General features: G+C 41.0%; 1 protein-coding gene across 1 annotated transcript; it reads left to right on the top strand.

The window, feature by feature from the left end:
* Positions 1-1396: 1396 nt before the first annotated feature.
* On the top strand, positions 1397-11700 carry kat8 (K(lysine) acetyltransferase 8). The gene is made up of 11 exons (XM_080009654.1): positions 1397-1762; positions 1885-1959; positions 2438-2616; positions 3323-3376; positions 4437-4601; positions 5435-5524; positions 6772-6912; positions 7744-7837; positions 8137-8287; positions 10488-10642; positions 11509-11700. The coding sequence occupies exons 1-11, from the start codon at positions 1444-1446 to the stop codon at positions 11571-11573; spliced, it is 1488 nt and encodes a 495-aa protein (XP_079865780.1). The 5' UTR covers positions 1397-1443; the 3' UTR covers positions 11574-11700.
* Positions 11701-13049: the final 1349 nt, after the last annotated feature.

The following is a 13049-nucleotide window of genomic DNA, read 5'->3' as shown; positions in this document are numbered from 1 at the left end:
CCCCCCCCCCCCCCCCCCCCCCCCAAACAAACAAACAAAAAAAAAACCATGAAACCCACGACACAGCAAACACACCGCTCCGACCTTGATCCATCTTGTTGTTGTTGTTGTATGTTGTATGTATGAAGTGACGGTGCTATACCAACCGCTGGCTGACTTATGTCAATTCAGGGTTCCTATTGGCGGTGCAAAGGCAAACAGGAAAAAAAAGCCCTTGAAGGTATCTAGCTATTGGGGGAGTTCCCCAGAGGGCAGTGCCTCTCAAGAAGTCCCCAGAACTGTTTGGTCCAAAAACGCAGATAGACACAACAATTCCAGACCCATCATGAGGCTGCCAACACTAGTCCACTTTTCTAGTCTTTTACTAAATACAATGTGTATATTGCATTCAATGAAGATTTTTTTTAATCAATATAAACATTTATTAATCTAGAACAACTGTATGCCTACACACACACACACACACACACACACCATTGTTTTTTTGTTTTTGTTTTTTACTTTGACTGGGCAGTTGCTTTGCCCCAATGGTTGTTTGGAAATTATTTATCTCATCCATTTTTCCACAAAAAGAACTCCATCTTTGGGTACTTCCTTACTGTCTGGTACCCTTCCTGTTTTAACTTTTTTTCCACCCTGTCTTCAAAGTGTTTTGTTTCACTGATAAGGAAAAAATTAAAATAAAAACTGACCAGGGGTTAAGTGTGTGCATAAAATGAACCCTAACCCTATATTAATAAAAAAAAGAAACAGTATGTAAGAGAAACATAAATGCTATGCTATAGAAACAGGTTGTGCAGGCATCACAGTTATTAAAGTGAATGCTTTTTAAGATAATTTATAAAAAAGATTAAGACTTGTTTTTGGACAAATCGTCTCATCCTAAATATAAGTACTCCAGGTCGGTATAAAGCGAAGTCAAATTATGGTTGTCTCAATGATGACATTTTAGACGATTGTTGTACAAGTAATTGTAGATTCACAATTGAATTATGTTTTCTTTTGTCATTTTAAAACACAAACTCTCTGAAAAAAGTTGTTTCAAATTGCTTGATTTAAAACTATAGTTTGGTCCTATCTAATATTATGAAAAGGGGTTTCACCGCAATGTGGGTGAATATACTAACCCTAACCCAAATCCAGATAAGACCTTCATAAATACCTGTAAATACTGTGCAAACCATTTAAAACAACGCTGGCTCGAGGTAGACGGACCGCCGTTTAAACTCGCGCACGCGTAGAACCGCCCCTCACCGGCTCTATTGCGCAGTAGTTTCCCACTCTGCGCACGCGCAGTTCCTTTACTCCGTCATAATAGCCGCCATGTTTACTGTCTCGTATATTTGTTGTTGACTCGCTTATTTAGGAATAGTCGAGAACGTCCCCCCCCCCCCTCCCGCGGAACCGCACACCGTCTTAATTGTTCTCAAAACGGCGAGGATTATGCCAGGCGGGGTCGCCGCTGCAATTCAGAATAGTTACAAAAACTATAATAAGGGTCCTGGAAATAGAATGGACGTGGATGTGGAATCGGGACATGGCGACCGGACAGAGCCGCACGCAGGGATCCAAGCGGCGTGCTCTTCTAATGGCAGCGGCGGGGAAGAGGACGAGGCGGAGGCCCTGCATCGCTCCAGAGAGTCTGGGGGATCGAGTAGTCAGCACACCCCAGAAGGAGCGGCAATGGGCTGCGGCAGGGAGCAAGAAGTGACTGTTGACATCGGAGAGACGTATTTATGCCAACGAGCCGACAAGACGTGGCGTGAGTGTGTTCCCGCTTCCCCGGGAAGCTCACAAATCTCATGTTTAGGCGGAGGCGCTTGTGAGATGGTGAGCTGGATCTGTTTGCCAAGCTTGTGACGTTTAGGAACGCTCTCTTTTCAGATTCCGCAGAGGTCATCCAGTCCAGGCTGAACGAGCAGGAGGGCAGGGAGGAGTTCTATGTGCACTATGTGGGATGTGAGTTCACGAAGATCAACCTACTGCGTAAAGCGAACCCCAAGCACGCTACTCTGTCGCCGTCCCTCCCTATGTTCATTATAACCAATTTGTTTCTATTTGATTAGTATGTTCATAATCGGTTAGGGATTTGTTTTGGTGAGGTTTGGTGCGTTTAACAGCCTGAAAATAAATGTGGGAGTAAAAATATTAATATAAAAACTTAAGTAAAATAAAATATCAAATAATAAATAAAATGTCAAATATATGCAAATAGCCAAAAACACGGAAAACAGAAAATAGTCAGATGTATGGAAATATACAAAATGTGATACTATGCACAGGATAATTTATTATTATGGGAATATAGTGTATAAATTCTAAATATGAATATGTTCATTGCATATTTCCATTTAATAAATATTGTCCATTGTTTTGCTGTAATGAAAGTATATCTACCTACCCACCTTAAAGTCTTCTTGTTTGCTTGTCTGTGCAGTCAACAGGCGACTGGATGAGTGGGTGGGTAAGTCCCGTCTGGCGCTTACAAAGACTGTAAAAGATGCTGTGAGGAAGAGCACAGAGTTGGGGGGGATCGGGGATCTGGTGGACCAGCCAGAGAGGAAGATCACTCGCAATCAGAAACGCAAACATGATGAAATCAACCACGTACAGAAGGTGAGCTTTCATCCCATGGCCAGAGCTTTGTAAAAGAAGTAAAAAGCATACAGGTTTTCCTCACTTAACAACCTACCTGTTTGACGACTGTTCAGATATAAGCTAAGATAAGATAAACCTTTATTAGGGGAAATTTACGACCAGCTGTCTGACCAGTCTGTATTGTACGCTGCGTACAATATCACATACTAGACTGGTGTTCGCAATCGCCACGCCCCCTTAACATGAAATAACGCGGGTCCTCGCTTATCGACCAATTCGCTTAACGACCTGGACCTAGGAACGGAACGTGTGTGTGTGTGTGTGTGTGTGTGTGTGTGTGTGTGTGTGTGTGTGTGTGTGTGTGTGTGTGTGTGTGTGTGTGTGTGTGTGTGTGTGTGTGTGTGTGTGTGTGTGTGTGTGTGTGTGTGTGCAGTATATGAATGATAGACAGTGAGACTGATTATTTTTTAATTAATAAAGATCACATTGAAAATGTATTATATTTTGCATGAAGTCCTTGGAAAAAAAGTTTTATTTCGTTATGCCAGAATGACCCCTGAATATGGTTGCATGTCAATGGCTTGATCAGCTCAGTGATACTGTACTGCATTTATCTCTTTCTGTATTGATTGGGATTTTCCAAGATGGGATTTCATCCGTCTCTATGCCGTTGCTGTCCTTCACATGTAGTTATTTATTTTTATTTATTTTTTATTTTTTATAGACTTATGCAGAGATGGACCCCACGACAGCGGCTCTTGAGAAAGAGCATGAAGCGGTAAGGTGTGGGAGGGTTTGTTTGCGTATGTATACACAAGTAAGGATGTGTGCTGTATTTGACGATGACTTAACCTCACCTCCAAAAAGCAAACGTTCAAAAAATGTAATTGACATTGACTTACTATTATAGCTTCTTTGTATTTGAAATCACCTAGTCATCCAAGAGCCTTGTGCACTGGCTACTGCAGTGGTCAGCAAGCCTGGAGTCGCATGCAGCTCTTTAATCCCTCCCCATTAAGTCCGTGGCTATGACAAAATAAAGCAAAAATATGTATCGTAAAAATTTGTTTACCTAATATATAAAATATTTATATTAATTATGGCTGTCAAAGTGAAGTAATCCATTTTTAATGCCGTAAAAACAATTTGACGACGTTCATGCATTTTCAGAGTTTGCCCCAAATGCATTGATTGACGATGGGTAAATGCCGGAGTAAGCACCTGCAACCTGCTGCAACTATCCCTCCAGAGACTCTTCCTTTTATTAACCATCTACTGTTGACTCCTGTTGAGTCAACAGTAGATGGTTTGTCTCCCGTAAAACTCCGGATTTCGACAGATATTCAACAGATATTCTCATTTACATCCGTGCAATAGGAATCGTCTATAAAGTTAAACAACACAGTTTTCAATGTGTAATAATTATTTGACTACAATATGATTAACTAAAAAATTAATTACAAACATTTAAATAGGCTTCATGTTACAGACTTGTGTGTTTTATATTCAAGATATATTCCAATCTGGGTCCACAGCCCCCCGTGGACCGCCCTAGGAATTGCAGGGCTCAGCAGCAAAAGTATTATTTATTTTATTCGGCTTTTTAAATGTATTCTTTTCCATGTTTTAATATATAATTTTGCTTAAAGGGGTTTGTTGAAAGGCCTCAAATATTTGTGGCTCCCAGCAATCTTTAAAACATGTTTTTAATTTTTTTTTTTTTTTTTAAATGGCTCTTCCAGTACTCAAGGTTGGCTACCCTTGGGCTACTGTCTCATCCTGTTGGTCGTTTCTCTGCCAGTCGACAGTGAGATGTTTTGTTTTTGTCTCTCTGCCAGATCACCAAAGTGAAATATGTTGATAAGATCCAGATAGGGAACTTTGAGATCGACGCCTGGTATTTCTCGCCATTTCCGGAGGACTACGGCAAGCAGCCCAAGCTGTGGATCTGCGAGTACTGCCTGAAATACATGAAGTACGAGAAGACCTTCAGATACCACCTGGTCAGTTTGGCTGACCAGCTGTTCAGCCTTCGATCTCTGCCGGAGAGCTGCACAATGCGTCTCTTTGAAATTGTCGTTTTAATCCGAAAATGTGCATGTACATGTTTATTGTATATTACGTATTACTTCAGGGTAGACCAATTCGATGACAATAAAAATCCCTCACATTTAATTTTATTCGCTTTAGAATTTTTTCTGCAGCCGCACTGAACTTCGTGGTGCCAGTCTAGCGAACACATTTTTTAAATGATTCGCGAGTCTGGATTCACTCCGGCACAATTTTGACAGAATTAAATCAAACCTGTGAGATTGCTGTTGATAACTCCGACAGACTCTTCAGACTCTCGTTCTCTGTTCATCGGAAGTCCTCCCTCGCTCACCATGCATTAAACCAATTTAATGAAATCGACGGCTCTTTTTACTGAGTGACTTGTCAAGAACAGTCTGAAAATAGTCAAACTCTTCTATCACAAGCAGAAATCGCGCTGTACTAACAACCACAGCAGACGCTCCATTGTAGTGACAGCGATAGATACAGTCCGCCCAATTTATTATTTTTTATGTCATAGCCAAATTGTTTAATTTTATTTATTTTTTAACAAAAAAACACTGCTTTGGTAATTGTTGCGCAAGTCGACATCCAGAAACAATTTTGAATATGCATTTCTAATTTTGGTCGCGCCTGCGCACCAGTTATGTGCGCCCCTGTTAATATGACTATTTAATAATTGTTTTATTGCATGTTGTGTCTTCGCAGTATACAACACATTTCCCTTGTCTTAACCTTGTTTCTACCTCCTCTGTTCTCGGTCGCTCTCACAACCCCCTTCCAGTCTCACTGTCAGTGGAAGCAGCCCCCCGGCAAAGAGATCTACAGGAGGAGCAACATCTCGGTGTATGAAGTCGATGGACGGGACCACAAGGTAAGCGAGACCTGGTGACTAGGATTTGCGATTTGTCAAAATTTTCCGCCCAGCCACCATCAGCCTAACAACCGGTGATTGCGGATACATTCCTGTGTTTAGCGTTCCATTCTCACTGTTTGGGCTCAGATAAATGTGCTGCTCCAAGTCACCTAGGTCTGCAAGAATAATTTCCAACGCTGGTGTACAGTCTACAATCTCCATCTCCACTTGGCCTTAGACAATTCTTTGCAACCATCATGCAGACAAAAAAAAAAAACATACGCTTGTCTAAAGCGTCAACACAATCCAAAAGCTGCACATGGCTTGAAGCTGATAGGATCTGTCCAAGAATCTCTCCTCTGATTGGTCGACTGGCGTGGATATTAATCAAGCTTCTGATTGTCTGAGAGTAGCAGCGCATGTTATTTCATCAGGAAGTAAATGATACAGAGAAGCCACGCATAGCATTGTCAGCGGTGACACGCTAGGTTTTAAAGACAGGTATAGGTACGAGGAGACAGACCATTAAATTAGCAAAATAAAAGGACAAAATCGTGCAAAAAAAAAAAAAACTTGCACCAATTGCTAGCCCATCACTGATTCCGGGTGTATTCATCCAATCACCCAAACTTATTTACGACACACCAAAATTCAGGTTAAACTTTACGTAGCATGTGCAGGGTTCTTGAATTTCATCCTCAGAAATTAAGTGCGAATGATAGCGATCTGAATGCTGGAAAAGACGTAGATGATGCCAGGGAAATGTCCATTTAATCCAGCATGGTTGGAAATTATTATAGTAGAGTATAATAGTAGATGACAATGAGATTAATAATAGATGTGTACATACAGTATATAAATAATAAGTAAGCCATAAATATACTGCCAATGTTCCATATTGGCGTCATGTTGGAAAGGAAGCTGGTGTGTGTGTGTGTGTGTGTGTGTGTGTGTGTGTGTGTGTGTGTGTGTGTGTGTGTGTGTGTGTGTGTGTGTGTGTGTGTGTGTGTGTGTGTGTGTGTGTGTGTGTGTGTGTGTGGGGATGGTAGCTCAGGTAGAGCTGGTGGTCTAGCGATCTAAAGGTTGCTGGTTTGATCCCAGGCTCCTCCTGCTAGCATGCTGTAGTGTCCTTGAGCAAGACACTTAACCCCTAATTGCTCCTGATGGCTGCGTCCGTCGGTGATTGAACAATTGTAAGTCGCTTTGGATAAAAGCGTCTGCTAAATGAAATGTAATGTGTGTGTGTATGTGTGTGTGTTTCACAGATCTATTGCCAGAACCTGTGTCTGCTGGCCAAGTTGTTTCTGGACCACAAAACCCTGTATTTTGACGTTGAACCATTCATCTTCTACATTCTCACCGAAGTTAACAGACACGGGGCACACATAGTCGGCTACTTTTCCAAAGTAGGTTTAATTCTAAATATATGCATGTATAATGTCAGCTTCTTGATGAACATGATCCAGTCTGTTGCAGTGGAAACGCATCCTTTTAACAGGGGTCTTACCAGGTCATAGAGGTGCTAGAAATGCTTGAATTTCCTTCCTCCTAAATTTAAATAGCTGAATACCTTGGAAATAGCCCCTTTTATGCTTAAGTGCTTGAAAAACTTCAGGGAAAATATATGCGGTCATTGAAAACCTGTGATATTCCCCCTGGGTTTCTTAGTCAAATTGTAACGTAATAAACATTTTCCAAATCGATTTTATGACATAGATGATGCCAGGGAAGTGTAAATTTAATCCAGCATGGTTGTATACATATACTTATAATTGTGTGTGTGTGTGTGTGTGTGTGTGTGTGTGTGTGTGTGTGTGTGTGTGTGTGTGTGTGTGTGTGTGTGAGAGTGTGAGAGAGAAAATAGACAGTTAGACTAAGATTATATTTTAATAAAGATTTAAAATGTATTATATTTGTTATGAGTCCTTGAAAATAGAAGAAAAAATTAGCTTAAAAAAATTACTTGAAAGTCCTTGAATTTCATTTTGTAATGCCAGTATATGAATCCTGTTTTTAAAAACATGTATCTACATTACCCTAGAAGAACATATTTGATCACACACGCTTTCCACCCATGGAAAACAAGCACACCATTATCTTTCCTCACGCCTCCACTGTGATTGCAGTATAATGAAGGATAACGTTTTGTTTTTTTATTAATTCATTTGGTGAAGAATTTTGTGTTCAATTTGTAGTTAAGAGCTTTACCTTTGACCTTAAATGTATGTATGTTTCAGGAGAAAGAGTCTCCCGATGGGAATAATGTGGCATGTATTCTCACACTGCCCCCTTACCAACGCCGAGGCTATGGGAAGTTCCTCATAGCTTTCAGTAAGTATGGAGCCTTTGAGGATTCCCCTATGTATTTGATTGCGGTCAACAATGTTGACTCCACATAGAGGCAGGAAGTGGAAATGTGTTTCCCCCCTGGGAATTAGCTGTGCCATTTATACTGCTTCTGTACTTTAGACGGTTGGAATTTTTGAGGTTAATAAATGGTTAATAGCCCTTAGTCTAGTACTCAGCTATTAAAAGCATGTACTATTGAAATTATGAGAAAAAAGGATAAATAATACAAAATCCAACTTGTGATACCATCTCATCTTACCTACATCTGTGTGTGTGTACAGGTTATGAGCTGTCCAAGCTGGAGAGCGCAGTGGGCTCGCCGGAGAAGCCGTTGTCGGACCTCGGCAAGCTGAGCTACCGCAGCTACTGGTCGTGGGTGCTGCTGGAGATCCTCCGCGACTTCCGGGGAACGCTGTCCATCAAGGACCTCAGGTAGAGAGCAAGTCAAATCAAGGCCAATTTCACAGGGACGGTAGAATATTTCAAATAAATCTGTATGAATGACTCCCCCGGCTTTCTATCTTTGTGTGCTTTAAAATGCCAACTTTGCATAAGATTCGGAGGCTCTCACAAAACCCTGCAGCGCAATGAAAGTGATGAAAGAACCCCCCACATTGGCCGACACGCATGAAGGCATTGGCACGCCTTCACCTGGTCCGCTGGGCATATATTACCTAATTTATATTTATTTTCACATTTATTTATATATTTATTGCCTTGTTTATTTATTACAGGATTTATTTCATAAGAATTTTTATTTATTTTTTATTTGCGTGCTACATCCACATACATTCTCTTTGTGCGCTGCTGCTCTGTCCGACGCGGGGGTGCAGACCGGGACCACACCGGGTGACTTGTGTTGGTCTGTCCCTTGCCCCATCTATTCCGGCATTTTCATGGCATGTGTTAGTTAGTTCAGTTCAAGTTCAAGAGGTTATTTGTCACATATGGCGCAATATGGAAGTGCTCCGTAATGTAGCTGCATGTGTTAATAGTGAAACTCACTAGCGGTGCCGGAAAGGTTACCTGTAATTTACCGAGAATTATGTGTGAAAGGGGCCTAACAATGGCATAGCCGCCAGTGCTGAAAAAATACAAGTTTAAATCAAAAATCTTACCAAATCGTGACCTTAAAATCTAAAGTCAAATCGAATCGTAGATTTGGAGAATCGTGACACCCCTAATATGTATACAGCGATCAGCCAAAAAGGCTCTGAACTGTCGAGGCGTGGACCCCACAAGACCTCTGAAGGTCTCTGAAGGACGTTAGCATCAGATCCTTTAAGTCCTGTAAGTTGCGAAGTGGGGTCTCCATGGATCGGGCTTGTTGTTCCAGAACATCCCACAGATGCTCCATCTGATCTGAACCTAACCCCGGCCATCCACATGATGTAGAAGAAAACGTGAGTCATCAGACCAGGCCACCTTCTTCCATTGCATTCCATGGTCCAGTTCTGATGCTCACGTGCACATTGTAGGCCCTTTCGGTGGTGGACAGGGGTCAGCATGGGCACAGTTAATTTAAGCAAGCTCGATGCACTGTGTGTTCCGACACCTTTCTATTATTCATCTATTTCTATAGCCAGCATGAACTTTTTCAGCAATGTATGCTACAGTAGCTGTTTTGTGTGGCTAGACTTTGCTCCCCACCCACATCAATGAGCCCATGGGCGCCCATGACCCTGCTGCCAGTTAACTGGTTGTCCTTCCTGGGATTACTTTTGGTAGTTACTAACCACTGCATAATACACACCCCACAAGACCTGTCGTTTTTGAGCTTTTTGCTCTGTCCCAGTCTTCTATCCATCACAATTTGGCCCTTGTCAAAGTCGCTCAGATCCTTATGCTTGGCCATTTTTTCTGCCTCCGACACATCAACTTCAAGAACTGACTGTTCACTTACTGTCTAATATAGCGATCCCTAACCTTTTTGGACTCGCGGCCCACTTGAAAATCTCAAAAGAGTTCGCAGCCCACATCCAACCAGCAGTAATACAGGAGCCAAACGGTGCGTTCTCATAGGACGTATATTTTAACAACCATATGCATTCTCACGCCAGCACTGACAAAACTAACAATAACAGGAGCACATTAATATTAATTCACCTTATGAGAAGGCTGATGTTGCATGGCAGACACCAAATGCTTGATGTCTGGCTTGAGGAACGACAGTCTCAGGCGAAGATCTGGCTTAACATTGTTTATTTTTATTTTTTATTTTTTTTTTATGCTAATGGTCTGGAGTGAAACACACCCAACCTCACCAGAACAAATTGTTAGTACATGTTAATGTTCAAGTTCAAGAGATTATTTGTCACAAATATGTACATACGGTGATACATATATGCAGTGAAATGTCAAGACACCCGGTGATTACGCACAATATGTTCTATAAGCTCTAAAAAGACTAAAAATACTAAAATGTGTGTAATCGAAATGAGGTGATCGCGCAGGCAGCCGCAAGTGCGGCACCACAATCGTGATTCTTGGTTCTATAATTATATAATAGAATTATTTGTCTGTGTTGTATTAAGTATACATCTAAATCCTCATGTACCTGGCGGAACAAAACTTATATTGAATTAAATGAGGTGTAACGCTGGTTTGTCCTCCTTCTGCTCCATCTCTCCAGTCAGATGACCAGCATCACACAGAGTGACATCATCAGCACGCTGCAGTCGCTCAACATGGTCAAGTACTGGAAGGGCCAGCACGTCATCTGCGTCACGCCCAAACTGGTGGAGGAGCATCTTAAAAGTGCCCAGTACAAAAAGCCCCCAATCACAGGTACAGTCTGAGCACTCTCTTTTGCTCCTGTTGTCTCCTCGTTGTTTGTGTGTTACCACAAGGCTTGCCTCACCTAACAGGGCTCTGTATTGCCATGGTGATCGTACGATCTCCCAATAGAGGGTGCCTGGTGTTGGTTTCAAAAGCAATACGGACGTCACATGACCCACGTCACATGCTCTTGAAAGCATACACAGTAAACACTTGCCACTGCCTTTGAACCGAATGTGCTCCCGCACTGTACAGCCCCGATGGTGGAACCAGAAACACAGCATGTATGCATCCAAACCGATGAAAAGCAAGCCGCTTAAATTAATAATCATGGGCAGTAAATTCATAATGAAATCATTCCGCATTATTGAACACCTAGACACTTAACACCCTCTGCATTCAAATAAATATTAATTTAAAGAATTTATAAATTGGCTCGTCTCTAAAAAAGGGTTTCGTTTTTTTTTTCCAGGGAGGGGAAATTACTTTTAAAATGACTATCCAAAGCTTAGTCAAAGATGTTTTTATAATTTCTGCTTTAACTAGCTAGTCATTTCAAACCACAAATTTATCCCCGTTTTTCTCGGTGTTTCACAACCAAAAGCTGATACTCGTCACTGCTTAGCTGGCAAACTGGTGATGCCAATTTACAAACCCGTCCAAGCCCAAAAAGTGGGAGGTATAGAGTCATCTTTCTGAAAAAGTGTTAGAAATAAACAATACCTGAGTGGCCCTCATGTCTGCTGTGAAGAGATTTATTTTTTCTGGCTACCCGGTTGTTAAAATAATATGGTTGTATTTGTTTTGTCCAATGTGTCTGTGATGCTATTTGTGTGACTGTGTCCTCGTGCCAACCACCTCTGTCCTTTGCGCAGTGGACACTATGTGTCTGAAGTGGGCGCCACCCAAACACAAGCAAGCCAAGCTGTCCAAGAAGTGAGGCGGAGCCACCGACATCACCCAACATGGACATTGTGTTTTCCCCTTCAGCTCGTTTTGTGACTTTACCAGTGTACATTTCTAGTGTCTGTTAATATTTTTTTAAATATAAATGAGAATACCGACTATTCAAATGTGTGATTCCTTTTGTCAAACATGTACTGGTTGAAACAATACTGAGAATTTCTGCCTGTATTATTACAGAACAAATTTTAAACAATCATTAATAATTTGACAAAATTGTTGCTGCTATTTGGCCTTTCAATTTACAGAATTGTTAATAACGAATCTTTGTTTTTTACATTTCATTGTTTAATATACATATTAAACTTCCCAGAAAATAATTTTATTTTCCCACCTCAGGTACAATTCATTAATTTAGATCATTACATGTGAAGGGGTATTACAGTCATCATAAACTGGCCGCCACACAAAGAATACTTAAAACGGCACAATGTAACATTTGTATTTGTGATTTGGCGCATTTACAGTTTCTGAGTGTAATTGCGCTTTTAAACCACTGTCGGAAAACTTAAGTCCGGTGTCCGAAAATATTTTATTTTACCGGACAAATTTGAACCTCATCGGTTACGTTTCAATAACCGTATGTTACAAAGGCAAATATAATGTGCACCTAGGTTACAGAGCCCCTTGCACGGACCTCGCCGCTTCAGTGAGCTCTCCGTCCACGGCTCCAGTGCGGGGATCTACCCGCTGCTGCCGGTGTAGGTACCTGATGCGCTTGGCCTGGCAGATCGGCTCGCACGCAATGAAAGTGGAAGACATTTTACATTTTACATATACATTTTACCAGGCAAAAAAAACAAATTACCAGAGCCAAACATCAAGGAAGAGACGTAGTGCTGTAAAGCGTAACGCACCTTTCCCGTGGGTTCGTGTAACACAGACGTTACATAGTGCAAGAACAGGCGTTGAACTCATTGGATAATAAGTAGCAGTAAATAACAGTATTTTTTTAAATTTTGCATGAATATCAAAGAATTTATTGAAAACCTTATCAGTGATGGATGGAAAGGTTATGTTTGACATCAAATACAATTATTATTAAATTATAACAATTTATCAGCATTTTTTAATTGAGCGCTCAAGGTTTAAACATGTCACTTCCTCTTCATTATGTCACTTAAAGCAACAGTTTATTCGCTTTGGAGGGAAATTAATGTTGGTGTGACAGGGGAAAGCAAAACAGGGACACAAATCAAATCAAATTGTCATGTAATATTTGTGATTCAACTTCCATGACTATATACAGACATGAATTTTGAAAAGGTTGGAAAAAAATCCCATTCACTTTAAAAACCGTTCTCATATAGTATGTTAATAATCAATTTTTTATTCATAGTCTTCAGCTTGTCATACATGTTGTGTTCATAGACTTTGTTAAATATTGTGGACCTAGATGGCACTCCTTTCATGGAATGACTCGAATAAAAGCATATCAGATATTCTATACACA

The sequence above is a fragment of the Zeus faber genome (genome assembly GCF_960531495.2).
Source record: "Zeus faber genome assembly, chromosome: 11".
NCBI lineage: Eukaryota > Metazoa > Chordata > Actinopteri > Zeiformes > Zeidae > Zeus > Zeus faber.
Note: the sequence above shows the minus strand (reverse complement) of the source record. Positions and strands in the feature narration are given on the sequence as shown.

Coding starts and splice junctions, on each gene's coding strand:
- kat8 (XM_080009654.1), top strand. CDS start 1,444: ATGCCAGGCGGGGTCGCCGCTGCAATTCAGAATAGTTACAAAAACTAT. Junction 1,763..1,884: donor ACGAGCCGACAAGACGTGGC/GTGAGTGTGTTC, acceptor CTCTCTTTTCAG/ATTCCGCAGAGGTCATCCAG. Junction 2,617..3,322: donor AAATCAACCACGTACAGAAG/GTGAGCTTTCAT, acceptor TATTTTTTATAG/ACTTATGCAGAGATGGACCC.